This window comes from Dreissena polymorpha, chromosome 5 (genome assembly GCF_020536995.1).
Source record: "Dreissena polymorpha isolate Duluth1 chromosome 5, UMN_Dpol_1.0, whole genome shotgun sequence".
Classification (NCBI taxonomy): Eukaryota; Metazoa; Mollusca; class Bivalvia; order Myida; family Dreissenidae; genus Dreissena; species Dreissena polymorpha.
In genome coordinates, this window is record NC_068359.1 from 103,338,792 (window position 1) to 103,355,852 (window position 17,061).

The window sequence follows — 17,061 nt, forward strand, 5'->3', positions numbered from 1 at the left end:
ATCAAAAAGTTACTCTGTTCGTGTACGGTAGGATTACTAAAGAATTATAGGTCAAACTAGTTCTTATAATAAGCAATCACATGTAATATTATGTATCTATACATGTTCATGTAAGTCTTTCGTTTCATCTTAATAAACGCTTTCTGGATCTCCATACTTTTTAACTCTAAAATAGACACAATGAATGAACTCTAATAATCATTCTACAAGAATAACATTAAAAAAATGAATGAAATTTCAAAATTTATTTATTAAATGTTTTTAGACATTTTGCAATTTAAGCGTTTAAACTTGTTTAAACACTGAAGTACCTCATGGTTCCAACAATGACCATGTTCCTCCAGAAATCTGGTGGTTTCCCATTCTGTTTGATGTTACTATAGATACCAAGGGGCAAATACATTTGTAGGAAGCCCAGACTAGTTGTCATTACCATCTGCACTGCACCTTCAATGACCAAGTGAAACATGAAACTAAAAAAAAACATGGGTATGCCATGAAAGCAGATTTTCATTGTTTTACTTATTAATGTTTCAAATCGTACAAATCATTGTGCAATCCCATAATAGGTCTGAAAGTAAGCTTACAACACACAAACTTTTAATGCAATACAATTAATTAATTACCTTATCGTTAGTTACTGAGCAGCAGCCATTTTCTATATGAAGTTAATTTTACTTCGACTTTGATTTCTACTGGCTCAAAATGCAATCAACAGCTACATTAGTAATCTACACAAATTGTCAGTGGAATACCTTCATCCATATTAAGCCATTGAGCAGAAAACATTTTTCTTTTTGGTAATCGTAAACAGTCACCTTCACCCAACTAGCCACAAATGCAATCCCATGCAAGTTCTCCTTGCAAGTTTGCTATATTCAAAGTTTGATTAAGATTCAGGAAGAGTTATGGAACTGCTTGAATCTGCCAACATCACCACATTCTTTCACCATACCCCAATCTTTTAATCAGCATTTTAAACTGTGTATGCCTACCCAGCAGAATAGGATCTCCCCTAATCGTGGTCAGGATGTACTTGTTCAGGAACAGTGTACAGAAGCTGAAAAAGTACCACATTGAAAGGAATAGAAGGGCCCGAGGCTTCATCAGTCCTTTCTTCTCATCTGCCAGACCACTATCCTTCAGGATGATGGTGTCTATTGCCCGGATGAGTTTGGCCTTCTGCAGTGCCATGTCCACAACATGGGTCAAGTCTTCTGGTTCACTTTTCTTTGGCATTGCGTTGGACTTCATCTTGATTCAATAATACTACTTTTTCAAACACTACTATATCAACAAGAGGGATATGATTGCCCTGAAGCGCTCACCTGAGTCACACAAATTGTCAAAGTCCAAAGACTTGACCTAATGACTTAGTTTTTTTTATTTACCATGACAATGTTTTTGACATGGCCTTGATATCTTCACAAGAAACATTATAATCATGTCTAATATTTGGGTCATTAACATTCTAGTGGTCACTGGTTGGACGGGTTTTTGTGTAATTTGACTAGTTTTTGGACGCACATGACGCACATTCTGATTCTAACTATAGGCCTCAATGTTGTAAAGATAATCATTGCTCAAGTTTCGATCCAACTCGTGGCATCTAGAATAGTAATAAACTACTGGACGCAATACATATGGTTATAACAGTAGGTCATCTTCAGTACTTTATAAACTTAATTAACCCAAAATGAATCCAGTCTTATAGTGCACGGTGTCCGAATACATGGTATCCGAATATTGCATCAAGTGCTGACGTGGAAGATTGTATGTGTTTGGTTATTTGACAACTTCTACAGCATTAATCTGAATCACAAAATAGTTCCTATTGCCTGCATCAAATGTAAAGTTTATCCAAATAATAACGTAGTAGTCAATTGTTTTCGGTGATAAGTTTATTGACAGTTCGAACCGGTGTAATGATACCGAACGAAGCAGAGCTTTAGGTTACTATGCACTATATATTCTAGGTTACAGATTACTTAAGTACTAAAATATGGAGTAGCAGCTCTATTCGCAGTACTTATCGGCCCTCTTAATGAATACATACGAATTTTCGAAGTGAACAAATAGAAAAAACACGCATGTGTTATATGTCAATCTATAGTTAAATGTACATTCTTGTACATAACAACAAAAACTGCATTTAAATCGGCATGGTTTTGACAAAATACTGGCTAGACTTGGCTCCCTGTAGTAATCTGTATCATGTACAATGGTTCACATAATACCGGCCCTTTTGATTGGTTGCTGAGGTTTGTTAAATTGTTACTATGCACGTGTGCTTGTTTTCAGCATAGCATCTTAATGGTAAAGTCGTTTCGCCCTAGTATTTATATATAGCGATTTAAAAGGATTTATATTTAAATTGTCACCAGCTGAATTTATACTTCCTTTTCAACTTTAACAACGCTGTTTGGGGATAAGGGCAAATAAAAAGAAGCACATGACTGGAATCTTCTGTATTGTTTCCTTTAATGTTTACCATACAATTTGCACACAACAATATGTCTTATATTCTATATAGTTTAGGGTAAACAAGTCACCGAAACATACAAAGCGAACAAAATCAATATAAAAAGAATACTGCTTAGAGTGTAGAAAAGAAAAAAAATATTTGTTATTCCATTTACTGCACATTTCTAAAGCATAAAATTGTGTTGAGTTACTAATAACATCAACAAGATATTACAAATACGTACAACACATCAAATATTCTTTGTTTAATTATCAGAATATACGGTTGTCACAATTAAGTCTCTTTCACACTTGTTGTCGGTATATTTAACGGGTAATATAGCTGTGTGTAAGAGGTGTGAAATGTGTTATATACAACGTACTTTTATTAATTATTTAATTAAAGATAATTGGTATGTTAATTAATCGGCTTTATTGTAATCCAAACTAAAATAAGGGCGAACAAGAGGCCCATGAGGGCCTGAATCGCTCTACTGCCTGGAATCAATAGGGCTCAAGCCCTTGATAGTATGGACAATCTGAGTAAGTTTTAAATAAACAGACCCAAAATGGAAATTTATCGCATAAACAAGAAGAAAAGTAAAATGAAAACTTCCAATGGCTCCTTTTCAACAATAAATTGGACGAATTTTCTTCACTCTCAATGGGTTTCTGGCCCTTGATTTTATAAAACATCCGTTGAAGTTTCAAAAGGATAGAACTTTATATGTAAACAAACAAGTAATGTGTTTGTCGGAAACACTATGTACCCTTCTGCGCCGCTTTGATGTCCCCTTCTGCGCCGCTTTGATTTTTTTTTACCTTTGACCTTGAAGGATGACCTTGACATTTCACCACTCAAAATGTGCAGCTCCATGAGATACACATGCATGCCAAATATGAAGTTGCAATATTCAATATTGCACAAGTTATGGCAAAATGTTAAAGATTTTCATTTTTTCTCAAATTCAAGGGGAGATAATTCTGGACTTATAACTCCGATACTGCTCATTTTCAATAGGGTTTGACTCATCATTAAGATAAAGACACTGTGCAAGTTGTGAAATGATTGGATGAAAACTGTGGACTTTATTGCGTAAACAAGCCGTATTTCACAATTTTCTCAAATTCAAGGGGAGATAATTCTGGACTTTTTACTCTGATGTAACCCATTTTCAATAGGGTTCAAGTCCTCATTTATATAAAGACACTGAACAAGTTTGAAAAGAATCGGACTTTATCGCGTTAACAAGAAAAAGTCTCACGCACGCACGCACTCACTCACGCACGGACGGACGACGGAAACCACGCCATGACATAAGCTCTTCAGGCCTTCGGCCAGTAGAGCTAAAGCAACACTTGTTAGGGCAAAACGACCCGGAGCGAAACGATTCAGAGTAACCTAGGGCGAACAGGTTTTAGGGCGAAACGACCTGACACGAATGATCTAAATGACTTAGTTTATTACAATCGTAAATGTCGAACAGGTTTATTCCCCGGCATTACTCGAACCAAAAAACGACTTTTACATATATTAATTGATTATATAAGTATCATTCAATTTGTATTGTCCAAGTGTCAAAGCTCTTAAACTGACCAGCACACACGATTAACTAAATAGTATCCTAAATTCGGATACAACGCATTTCGGCTATGTTTGTTGTGGTAATTAAAATTACAGATTTTTAGAACGGAGCGCTGTTTTGGTTTAAACAGTCACCGTATCATACATCATAACTTTCGTTGTTGCAACATATTTGCCTATCTAGACTATCGTTTGGAACATCTTTGACTTACGTCAATTCATCATTATCGTCACCATCATCGTTCCATTGACCGGTTTGATCGTTATGGGGAAATGTGGGACGACAATACAGAAAATGTCTTCCAGTTAGGTCTGATGTCTGCTGCAAAGAGTTATTCATCCATGGAAAGGAACGTCCATTCTTTTATATTATCCATCCAGCTTTTTTTCTGACGGCCTCGACGTCCACATCCCTCTAGCGTGCCCTGGAGGACAATCTTACACAGAGAGTCGTTCCTGCTGACAAGTCAAAACTAAGCCAGCTTTCGTTGTTTGACGGTCGCCAGTAGGGGTTCTTGTGGACCAACACGTGTTGTAGTCATGTTCCGGACGAACTCGTTGGTCTTGTTCTACGTGTAGGAGATGCGGACAATTCTTTGGAGACATATACCGGTTCAAATGCCTGTATACTGCGTTCTGTGTCCGCGTGAAGCATCCAGGTCTCGCAGCCGTAGAGTAAGATGGAGACTACGAGGGACTTGTAGAGCCTGTACTTGGTGGGAAAGCTAATGGAACTGCTGGTCAACAACCTGCCAAGTCTGGTCATCGCTGCGGTCGCCGTGGCAATTCTTATTCGGACCTCAGCGGTACTGGTACCATACTTGGGCAGGTTTGCGCCCAAGTACTTGAAGCTGGTCACTTCTAGCTGCTCGCCGTTCATTTTTTTTTATTCAATATCATACATACAATGTAAACATGTATATGACCATACAACATAGTGATTGTACAAAGCAATAAAGTTCAGACATGTTATACAAGATATGCTAATATATATATTTTTTTAGAGAGAATAGAAAAGAACAACAGAGGAATAGTTATGAAAAATGATGAGTTGTATAAAGTCGAAAGAAAGCATACTGGACTTGTGTGTTTTGTTTTATATTCACAATGATCTTGTCAGATTGAAAAAAAATAAACAAAACTATTTTAGAAAGATAAACTTACATTAGAGTGAAATGTATAAAAGTGGACAAAACATTATGAGAATTTAATCCGATTCCATTTTTGTTCAAAGATTTGTAATGTGTCATTACTGAGGGCTATTTCTTTCTCAATCTGGATTTTAAGTTTAAGACTATGGACAAAACAATTAAAATTTGGTACTTGTTTTTTGTACTTCATGTTTAAAAAAAATAAACAAAACTATTTTAGAAAGATAAACTAACATTAGAGTGAAATGTATAAAAGTGGACAAAACGTTATGAGAATTTAATCCGATTCCATTTTTGTTCAAAGATTTGTAATGTGTCATTACTGAGGGCTATTTCTTTCTCAATCTGGATTTTTAGTTTAAAGGGGCCTTTTCACAGATTTTGGCATTTTTTTAACTTATTCATTAAATGCTTTATATTGATAAATGTAAACATTGGATCGTAAAAGCTCCAGTAAAAAATCAAGAAATAAATTAAAAAAAGGAAAAGAACGTTGCCCGGAGCAGGTTTCGAACCAGTGACCCCTGGAGTCCTGCCAGAGTCCTGAAGTAAAAACGCTTTAGCCTACTGAGCTATTCCGCCGAGTACACATCTTGACGTATTTTATACCTTATATAAGCAATCTTCGTAGTTTTACCAAATTTAACGACAAAAACAGAACTCTCCAAATTATTCAATCGTTTCGCGTTGCAACGCTTTATAATTTTTAGGTTTTAAAATCGTCAAAAGATGCATAAAATGGCTATATTAGAGCATGGTTAATGTTCAGTATTACTGTTTCCTCACAAATATCATAACTAAAACGAAAACTTACGAATCTGAAACAACTTTTTTCAATTTTGTCAATTTACCAAAGCGTGAAAAGATCCCTTTAAGACTATGGACAAAACAATTAAAATTTGGTACTTGGTTTTTGTACTTCATGTTTAAGATAAAATAGTTCATCAATATAACCATAAAATTCACAATATTATTACCGTCTATTGATTTCAATGAGTTAATTCCGAAACTTACATTTAAGAAAGATAGTTTAACGTTTAGTTGCTGTTGTTCAAGAAAAGATATTAATTGATTCCAAATAGGCTGGATGTGTTTGCACTCCCAAAAAAGATGTTCTATAGTTTCAATGTTTTCACTGCAGAAGTCACACAGATTTGAGTTAGCTAATTTGCATTTAAAGAGATATTTATTTGTAGCTATAATTCTATGGATGTATTTATATTGAAAATTTCTCAGTGTGCTTTCAATGGTTGCTTTATATGGCATGGTAAATATGTGTTTCCAATTAAGTTCATTTTCTACAAAAAGGTCTTGCCATTTATTTTGGATTTTGGAGTTTTCTGTAGGGTTTTTAATTTGTAGTGTGTAAAATATTTTATTTGTTTTGTTTTTTTCTTCCTGGTATGTTTTCTACAAATGTTGTTTGAGTACATGGTGTATTATTTGTATTGATTTCAGATTTAATATGTATGGGTATGCTTTTGATTAGTGTGTAGTACTTCAGAAAATTATTTGAAGGTATTCCGTATATGTAGCATATATTATCAAAAGAGTAGAAATCCTTAATTCTGTAGTCATATAATTGGTCGACATATTTAATGCTTCGTTCAAACCAATCTTTATAGAAAAACGTCTCATTGTTTGAAGTTATGTCTTTATTGTTCCATAAAATTGTTTTACTGCTGGTTTGGGTTTCTAAGTTATGAGTGACATCACTCCACGCTGATAGAACATCAGACAGAAATATGTTTTCGTTTGCAATTTCATGTAAGATAGTATTGCTGATGTTACATTCAAAGAGTAAGGAGTCACCATATTTTTTAAGGATTTTCTGGTAGAATAATTTCCATTTACTCGTATTGGTATTATCTAGGTATCTTTTAACCCAGCTGCATTTGATTGCATTCAAGAATGAGTCAATGTTCGTTAATTGGATACCTCCATTTTCTACAGATTGAATTAACTGAGTTCTTTTTATTTTATCAGGCTTACCGTCCCATATGAAATTAAATATTGCTGATTTTATAGGGAGACGGAAAACTACAACGGGCGAGGCATGGTCAGGGGTGATAACCCCAAAAAAGGGTTCGGGTAAGGGGTCGGGTTGGGTTTAGGCTAACCCAAACCCTAACCCGACCCCAAACACTAACCCAAACCCTAACCCTAACCCTCTAACCCCCCCCCTTGCGCAATACCATACCATGCCTCGCCCGTTGTAGTTTTCCGTCTCCCGATTTTATATCGTTAATTACATCGTTTGGTGGATTTGGGAGAACTGTTAATACATATATTAATTTAGGAAGTGCAAACGTTTTCAATACTGTGTTTTTGCCGATTAGTGTAAGTTTACGATGATGCCATGATTTTAAGCAGTTTTTAAAATTCTGTAATTTAGGTAGTATGTTTTTAAGAACTGTATCCTTTTCATTATTTGTGAAAGTAATGCCTAACGTTGTGGCTTCATCGGATGTCCAATTAAATTTCATTTCTTTTTTATATTGAACATTACTTTGTTTTAATTTACCTACTCGTAGCACAGTACATTTACTTTTGTTTAGTTTAAGACCCGATGTCATTCCGTAAAGGGTTAGCGACTCTATTAGGTTATGGAAAGAATCGTAATTGTCGTTTAAAAAATAAGTTGCATCGTCAGCAAATAGGGATTGTTTGATTTCTTCGTCAGGTTCTAGTGATATGCCTTTTATGTGTTTATTTGATTGGATTTGATGTGATAGATAATCGATGCAAATAATAAATAGCGATGATGAGAGTGGACATCCTTGTCGAACCCCTCGTTCGATGTTAAAACTGTTTGAAAAGAAGCCATTGTTAATGATTATACTGTTAATATCGGTATAGAATAGTTTGACCCATTGAATAAGAGATTTCACCAAAGTTCATATTTTCTAAGCAAGAGAACATAAATGAATGATCAAGCGAATCGAATGCCTTTTCAAAGTCTGCAAAGAATATTAGACCAGGATTATTTGAATTGTTGAAATAGTTTATGCATTCTTGGATAAGACGAACGTTTTCACCAATGTAACGTCCTTTTATAAAACCAGATTGAGATTTTGAAATGATTGATGGTTCGCTGTTCATGGTTATGTATGTACTGGTGTTGGTCGTGCTGTTCACCATGATTTTTTTCGACTTCTCCGTGCTGACCTCCATACCGTATGCTAATGCTCTGTCATAGTGAGATCTTGAAGTTCCCTGCTCTTGCCACCCATGAGGTCAATGTCATTGGCAAATCTCAAGTTGAAGATGGATCTTACACCGATGGAGATAGTGGTGGTCATGGAGAGTCTTCTGCATTATTTTCACAAGGAAAAGGTTTAACAGAACAGGAGAAAGCAGACATCCCTGACGGATGCCCTCCGATATCTTGAAGAAGTCCTCCTGCTTTACGTTGAGAAGTACTGCGCTGCTGCCGTTTCCGAAGAGATCTTGAATGATTTTCACCAGCCCCTTGTCAATGTTGAATCCACTCATAACATGTCATTGGCCATCATTCCACACGCGATCGAAAGCTTTCTTAAAGTCTATGAAGTTGTGAAAGAGCTCACATTGTTTGTCAATGTAGGCGTTTCTCAAAGATGATTCTGCAGTTGAAAATCTAATCCACTGCCTAGCTCTGAGTCCAGCCTTACTTTGCTGGGTTGACTGGTGAGGCTGATGGTGCGGTAATTCTCGCACAACTTGAGGTTTCCCTTTTTCGGTAGGGGTGTGACGAGGGACTTTTTCTCCTCCCAGATCATTGGCATAGTGCCGTCATTTCTGCAGTAGTTGCCTCTTCTTCGAGTTTAAATATCTCGAAAGGGACGTTGTCCACTCCCTTAGATTTTCCTGCCTTAAGACGATGTATAGCCTCCTCCACCTCGGCCTTAGGTATGGACGGACGTTCGACGTCCGCTTCTGGCCTGAAATCGCTCTGAAGGAGACTTAAGTCTGGTTGAAGCGGATAGTTGTAGAGGTCACTGCAGTATTCAGTCCACCTTTTAAGACTACGGCACTCTCGGTAAGGAAATTCCCGTTAGCGTCAGATATAACGCTGGCCTTGGGCTGACTGGTCTTTGTGAAGGTCTCGAGGGTGCTGTAAGCCTTCTTACCTCTGCCAGCGGTCATCTCTTGATCGACGATGATACATTGTTCCGTCTTGGCCTCTTTCATGTTCTTCCTTACCTCCCTGTTCGCTTTCTGTTATTTGCCATAGAGTCCAGGCTAGTGTACCGCTCATGCCTCAGATTCTCTTTTCATAGGTCCTCGATTTGGGTCGTCACAAAAGGCTTGTTTTCCTTCTCTCTATCCCTAGCACTTACTTGGCCGATGACAGTAGGACATCCTTGGTGTTGATGTTTATGGTGTCGATGTAATTGTCTAAGATGTTCAGGGCTGCAAACTTGCCACCTATGAGTGCTTGAAATACCACTGCTATCACTGGATCTTTCAATTTTTCCAAGTCAAATCCAACGCGAGGTTTCTTCGTGATGCGCTTGCTCTTAACCTTTAGCTTGATGGTGGTGAGCCCTAAGTCATGGTCACTGCCGATGTCTGCGCGAGGAAACGTTCGTGTGGTCGCATTGTTGATTCTGGACTTGAACCGTTGAAATCGATCTGATTGTGTGCTTGCCCGTTTGGAGCATGCCAGGTCTCTGTTCTGGACGGTTTCTGTGGCAAATTGTAGAAGTCTATAATCTCTGTTGTTGGTCTCTTCTTAGCCAAATCTATCCAGTCCCTAACCAGTCTTGGTAGGCGTCTTGTCCAACTTTAGCGTTCCGGTCAACTTGGACAATGAGGATGTCTTTCTTGAAGATCTTATACGTTTTATCAGCAACTTGTTCATTAAGCGTTCAGTTAAACAGTTTTTGCTGATCATCTTAATAGAAACTGACATTGACAACAGCTGTAGCTTGAGACAATGGTTCTAGACAATTCATCAAAATTTGCACACAACCATGTTTCATATAACACAAGGATAGCTATGTATTATGCACAGTACATTTACTGTACGTCTAACAAAATGTTTCTTAATAAGAACATATCACGATTTGTTTAGTCATTTATTGTATAACAATATCGAATGACCACTGACTGTGTCATTGAAGTGTTCCCCAAAATATTAATAACAGTGATTAATATGTTACTAGTATAACGTTACTATGTAACGAAAACATAATATGCAGGTAAAAATGATATCAATTGAAAACCGGAGAGACTAAAATACTTAACTAATTCAATCCTGGATAAAATACAATGGCACTACATTGAATAATCACAATATACCAATACTAGCAGTTCAGCATACAGTACACAATCCTTATTATGACAATAGCTATATACAACTGATCTGGAATATATTCTTAAAGCAATATAACCTGAACAGTTACTGATATATCATAATGTAGGTGTAAACTCTAATCTCTTTAGCTGACTGTCCTGCTGGTGAAACTAAAGATTCAATTTGTTAATATTTGAAATAAAATTTACTTTCATTGTAGATGACGGCAATAGTGTAAGCGGGAGCATATGCTGTCCTTGACTTTGTTGTTTCTATGTTTTGTTGCGTTTTCTGATTTACATGACTTGTTTTAAGAATAGCATTGATAATGTTAACAATCAAATTAGATTAATGAAAACAATGACGAATGGATACAAATTGTGATGGTTAGAATAATGGTTCAACTCATTTATAATATCGGTGACAAAAATAATTTTTATTGGTGATAATGCGGTATAACGCGCTTATAATAGTGGTGCTACAAATAATTTATAATGGTGATAATGATAATGCTTATAACAACAATGCTTGTTGTAACTTGTTACAACCAAAAAAAATAGTATCAAATTTCATATGTTAATGTTAGTATCAATAATAATGTTACAGCGGTTGTAATTGTTATTATCATAATTATAAGAATAATAATGTTAATGGTGTTTATTAAACTAATGAGAATTATAATGTAACTTATAACACCACCTATTATGAATTGTTAAATTATGTACAATTTTTTTTACACATATTCACAAAAAATACATAAATCAAACTAAAGGCATAAACTTCGTGATTAAGAATAATCACTTTTAACATTATTGGTGTATCTTTAACAAATACATAGCAAAGACGTGTTTCAAAAAATTACCTAGATTGAATAGCATTCCAATTAAACTTGTACGAATCTGCAAAATCCTTACTTTTGAAACATACGGACGGACAACGCCATTTCTATATCCCACCGCCTTAGGCGGTTCATAATAACAAAACGCTTCGTCAATAAATACAAATGCTAGCTATCACATCAATTAAAAGTAAAGCTTCTATTGTGATAAGGATGCATCAAGACATAATGTTTTAAAACTTTAACTTAAGTCTTAACTCTTAATTTTTTGTGTACAGCAATTTCTTCATCAACCGCGTATTTTAGAGCCTGTTTAGCAGCGTCAATCTGTTTTGCCTTTGTGTAGCACAGAACTCCAACAGTGACAATGGCTGTTCCAAGTCCGCCGAAGAAAGTCACCGGGTTACTAAACACTATAACTGATAACCAGATGAGGAAAGCTCTTTTCACTGTGTTAGCAACACTGAAATCAGAAACAATGTTGAATTAGACTGAAATAGAAACAGAGTCTACGATGCCCTTTTTATTCTGTAAATACAAATGAAATAAGAATTAGAAAAAAATGTAACTAGCTTAACAAACGCCACCAATAATGTTAGAATCTGCATTTGTTATTAAATAATTATTTGTAAAATGGTACAATAATTACAGTCGTGTGTTAACTAATTATAACTTATAACTTAAGCTCACGAATCATTAATGCATGAATAAACTACAATGTAATCATATATTACAAGGAATTGAGACAAAGTGTGCCCGTTTACCTGTGTGTTACAGGAGATATATAGCTCATTAGAACATATGCTGAGATACTTTGGAAGTGAAAAAACACGCCATTTAAGATGAAGATTGTCATCATTGTAACGTCCATTGTTTTATTCGCATGCTGGAAATCTATCATGATAATGCAGGCAGGGATTTGTACTATCACAGATGAAATGCTTGTAAAGAACTGTAACTCTGCTGGACTGAAAAGCAAAAGTTTAGATTTTAATGCACAGCATTTTATAGAACACAGCATTTAAGTATCTAAACAAAATATGGTTATGTTGTCTGATAAATCCAGTTACAATGTGTTAATATTTATGTATTGTTGTATCATGTTTCAATCGTAATAAATTGTTTACCTATAAAGAAATACAAAACACCGGTGTGCAAGTATTTCCGGAAAGTAGTATTTTCCGGACTTTCAAAAATATTACCATTAAGCAACCTCTTCTTGAATAAGCTTATTCCATTCAAATAATTCTTACATTATTAAATCAGTTTTACTGTGTTTTAAAGGGAATTCTTGCTTGTAAATACAATATTATTTGTATTGATAGTCTACAACGCGTGCGACAGTGGTCTGAGGAAACAAAGCGCAAAGTCAACATACAAAAAAAAATATCAATAATTGAGCACCCAGCGTCAGATTTAGCAGATTGAGCTATCCATTTATTAAAACAGACAACAAAGTTTGCTTATGACGCTACGATGCTAAATAACGTACGTTGTAATGCTTTGTTGTAAATTTTACTTAACGTCAAAAGAGAAGGCTTTAAAGGTCACGGTTTACTGTAGTATTCGTTCCTCGTCCTATGTAAATTATATATATATATATACTTAATCTTCTGATCAACAGCTATTAATTTTACAATACAATTTTGACTGATCATGTATTATCATTTTCATGCAAATTAAATAAAGTTATTATGCATTACTCATTATATTTTGCCGTTTATAAAACGTCCGGTAAATGCTAATGTCAACGTGAAAAGGACATCGGGTTGTGTATCATTTCTGGTCCTCATTTGTTGAGCATCACAGAAGTAATATTTATTTTGTTTACATTAAAATAACACACACATTACTCAAGATAATTATTGTATAAGTCCGCTGTTGAATTTAAACATAAATGAAAACCATCGCTAAGTTAATGGATATTTCGTCCGGAATATATTCACCAACTAGGAGATTTGTTGTTCGATTTTACGACATTAGTCTTTGATAGCAAAATCGAATTGTCGATAAGTATTGTTTGCAGGATCATCATTTATCATTAACACTTTCATTACTTACGTATATCTGTATTTTTCACCACTAATCAGCATTTTCGAATACACGTTTTGTAAACTGAAACAAAAACAAAGGAAACCATGAATGTAAAATGTTCAAGACATTCGAAAAATATAGGATTTCCACACCGTATCTGGGTCATACTGAGCAGTATGCTTTAAGTTGAAGTTTTTTATCCATAAATGTTCTAAGTTCGTTATAATTTGAGGGAATCAAGGTAATTGTTACGCAAATATGAATAGGCAAATAGTTGAAAAACTTCTAAAGACGATGCAAATTTTCGACCAAAAAGATTCCAATAGTTACTTACCATTCTAATATATTTGTCCCCAATGATGCTGCAAATCCTTCAACATTGAAACTTAATTCATACATTGTACATAGACCCAGACCAAACATGATCGGGATCAGGCTAAGCACAGTGAAGACACCAGAATACTCTCCAAGCATTATGTAAGATATAAATACAGTGAATATTGGTGCGGAACTTTTCACTGTTTCCGTGAAGGATACTGCCACAAACTTCAGAGCTACCAGTCCCAATACTACGTCGGAAAACCTGCAAATATTGCAACATGATCATAGTCAGGCATGCATGTAGAAAACATATGGTGTTACGAAACTGGGTAAAAGTTGTGCACATGCAAAGTGGTACACATGTGCCTAATCCCTAAAGGCCTTGGGAAAAGACATGTGATAGTTAATATATTTTTTTTGTAGCTGTTGCATTTACATTCAAAATTTAAAATTCAAACACTCCATTAATGAGTTTGGTATAACTGAATTATTATATAAGACATAAATGTGAAGGTGCTACAAGCATACGTTTTGTGCAATTGCTAGCTATCTTAATCATCAGTTAATTCTAAATGGGTTACACTTTACCTGGTGACGCTAGACCAAATAAATGTTTACTACATTAACTTAGTATTACAAAATAAGAGTTCAACAAGATTGTACAATCAGCAATTAATATAATGTATCTAGAGATGCAAGTTTTTGCCACTTGGTAAATAAAAAACAATAAATTATTTTACGATTTCTTTTAATTGATCATTACTTTAGAATGCATACTTTAATTATATTGTTGAATGAACATTTCATCTTTCACTAGTACCTCATGGTTCCAACAATGACCATGTTCCTCCAGAAATTTGGTGGTTTCCCATCCCGTTTAATATTAGTATAGAAACCAAGGGGCAAAAACATCTGTAAGAAGCCAAGACTCGTTGTCATTACCATCTGCATTGCACCTTCAATGAAAAAATATGATAAAATCAAACATGCCATCATGAAAAAAACAAGACTATTGCCAAGCAATATAAGTCCTCTATCGGTGAAACCACCATTTTCAGCAATATTTCTAGTCTATTTGTTGCCATAGCAACCAGAATTCTTGACGTAGGAACAAAATGAAATGAGGTGCATAATCTCCATATTGCCTACTATCCATGTTTCAAGTTTCATGAAAAAATATGAAGAACGTTTAAAGTTATCGCAGGATCCACTATTTTCAGCAATATTTTTTGTATATTTTTACTATTTCTAGTCTATTTGTTGCCATAGCAACCAGAATTCTTGACGTAGGAACAAAATTAAACGACGTGCATAATCTCCATATTGCCATCTATCCATGTTTCAAGTTTCGTGAAAAAATATTAAGAATTTTTAAAGTTATCCCAGGATCCAGAAAAGTGTGACAGACAGACAGAGCGCAAACCTTAAGTCCCCTCTGGTTTTACCGGTAGGGGACAAAACAACTTTAACATGCTACAAAACAATAGTTGTCCATGATAGACTCATTAATTTACTTAAATCGTGTGAACTGTGTAAGCCCATGCTACATCTGCATGAAAACTACCTACACACTTACATTCAGTGCAATGACTCTATGTTATCGCAAGCTAGTACAAGATAAGTATTGATGCAAAGCATCTAAGGGCGTCGGGAATTTCAGTGTAAAAGGCACTCAATCAAGTTACATGGAACGATTTTTTTCTACTGTAAATATTAATATATTGGCCGATTATTTTAAACAAAATAGAAAAAGATACTGGTATAACCATTATATATAATTTTGTGTTATAACCCCCAAATAACCATTGTCTTTGATGTTGAGTTATAACCCCCAAATAACCATTATCTATGATTTTGTGTTGTAACCCCCAAATATTTAATAGTTCATTTTATTTACATTGGTTTCCTTTTTTTACTGGCATCCGTGTGCAGTTTTCATTAATGGAACAGAACTGTGTAGGTTTAAAAAAATCTGCTTCATCTTGTAAGCGTAATTTCACATTTTTCTCAACTTCAAGGGGAGATGATTCTGAACTTATTCTTACGTTGCTCATTTACGATAGGGGTTGAGTACTCATTGATATGAAAACACTGTAAAAGTTTTAATGTGTTTACGAACCCCATCCCCCCCACCCTCTCACACATATATTTCATGGGCATAATAAAAACAAAAAATGGTTACAATAAAACAGCATATTTATTTAAACTAAAATGTCTACATCAAAACAAAAAGTTAACACAGAACACAAATAAAATAATTTGATTCTACTGGGGCTCGAACCTTGGGCCTCTCACATGTGAAGCGAGCGTGTAACCACTACACTACGGTACCGCTTGAAAAAGCACCTTCTAACTAAGATATTAATAAGTGACTGTAGTGTAACGGTTATCAATAAAGCAATAAACCGTATAATCGCTGTCGTCTTGTAAAATAGAAGAAAATACGCGTTAACCAAAACTCGAACAGCAAAAGTCTGCGCTATTGTTAGAAAAACCACATAATAAATATATTTTGATTATGTTTTGTTTATATACAAAACCAGAAAGTTTCACCGGTTCGCGTATTTGCCCAGTCCCTGTGATCTTTTATTATTGCCCAGTTCCTGTGATCAGTTATTAAGTAAAAGAATTAGCTTTGCTTTATTGGCAATAAATGTTGTAGTAAATGTTATAGGCACAAATAAAGTACTTATTGACACTAATTTTCACAAAAAATCACCACTATGCAAGATATTCTGACAACAAAAAATATATACATTGATCCGTAAAATAACTTCTCCTCCCATAAGCGAAAAAAAACGTATTACATAAGAGTCACCGCACTTCAGTGCGACGCCAATGAAGAAGTTATTGTCTATTAAAAGTAAACTTTACCACGATTTTTTTTCATGCAATAACGAGCTATAAAAGTTACCTAAATTTTAAGTGCAATACTTAAAGGGGCCTTTTCACAGATTTTGGCATTTTTTTAACTTATTCATTAAATGCTTTATATTGATAAATGTAAACATTGGATCGTAAAAGCTTCAGTAAAAAATCAAGAATAAAATTAAAAAAAGGAAAAGAACATTGCCCGGAGCAGGTTTCGAACCAGTGACCCCTGGAGTCCTGCCAGAGTCCTGAAGTAAAAACGCTTTAACCTACTGAGCTATTCCGCCGGGTACACATAATTCACGTATTTTATACGTTATATAAGCAATCTTCGTAGTTTCACAAAATTTAACGACAAAAATTTTAAGGTTTAAAAATCGTCAAAAGATGCATATAATGGCTATATTAGAGCATGGTAAATGTTCAGTATTACTGTTTCCTCACAAATATCATAACCAAAACGAAAATTTGCGAATCTGAAACAACTTTTTTCAATTTTGTCAATTTACCAAAGCGT

The 17,061-nt window shown here is 34.9% G+C and overlaps 3 protein-coding genes across 9 annotated transcripts in view; all 3 read right to left on the reverse strand.

The window, feature by feature from the left end:
* LOC127832651 (solute carrier family 35 member E2A-like) overlaps positions 1-1,935 on the reverse strand; it is a 201,377-nt gene extending 199,442 nt beyond the window's left edge. For all 4 annotated transcript variants that reach the window (XR_008027043.1, XR_008027044.1, XR_008027045.1 and 1 more), the window contains exons 1-2: positions 996-1,935; positions 312-447 (exon numbers count right to left, since the gene is read on the reverse strand). Coding sequence is in view for 1 of the 4 variants with exons in the window: in XM_052358255.1 (XP_052214215.1) it covers positions 312-447; positions 996-1,254 (395 nt within the window). In the remaining 3 variants the exon portion in view is untranslated. The remainder of the gene's footprint in view (positions 1-311; positions 448-995) is intronic.
* The window catches only part of LOC127832653 (solute carrier family 35 member E2B-like), a 211,531-nt gene that overhangs the window by 182,198 nt on the left and 12,272 nt on the right, over positions 1-17,061 (reverse strand). The window contains exons 3-7 of one of the 4 annotated variants that reach the window (XM_052358257.1): positions 14,494-14,629; positions 13,687-13,935; positions 13,380-13,433; positions 12,083-12,286; positions 10,249-11,781 (exon numbers count right to left, since the gene is read on the reverse strand). The exons of the other annotated variants lie outside the window; for them this stretch is intronic. Of the exons in view, the coding sequence (XP_052214217.1) occupies positions 11,565-11,781; positions 12,083-12,286; positions 13,380-13,433; positions 13,687-13,935; positions 14,494-14,629 (860 nt within the window). The 3' untranslated portion in view covers positions 10,249-11,564. Of the gene's footprint in view, positions 1-10,248; positions 11,782-12,082; positions 12,287-13,379; positions 13,434-13,686; positions 13,936-14,493; positions 14,630-17,061 lie in introns of those variants that run through there. 4 annotated transcript variants of the gene reach the window in all.
* The window catches only part of LOC127832643 (zinc finger CW-type PWWP domain protein 1-like), a 217,689-nt gene that overhangs the window by 103,637 nt on the left and 96,991 nt on the right, over positions 1-17,061 (reverse strand). The gene's annotated exons all lie outside the window — the stretch shown is intronic.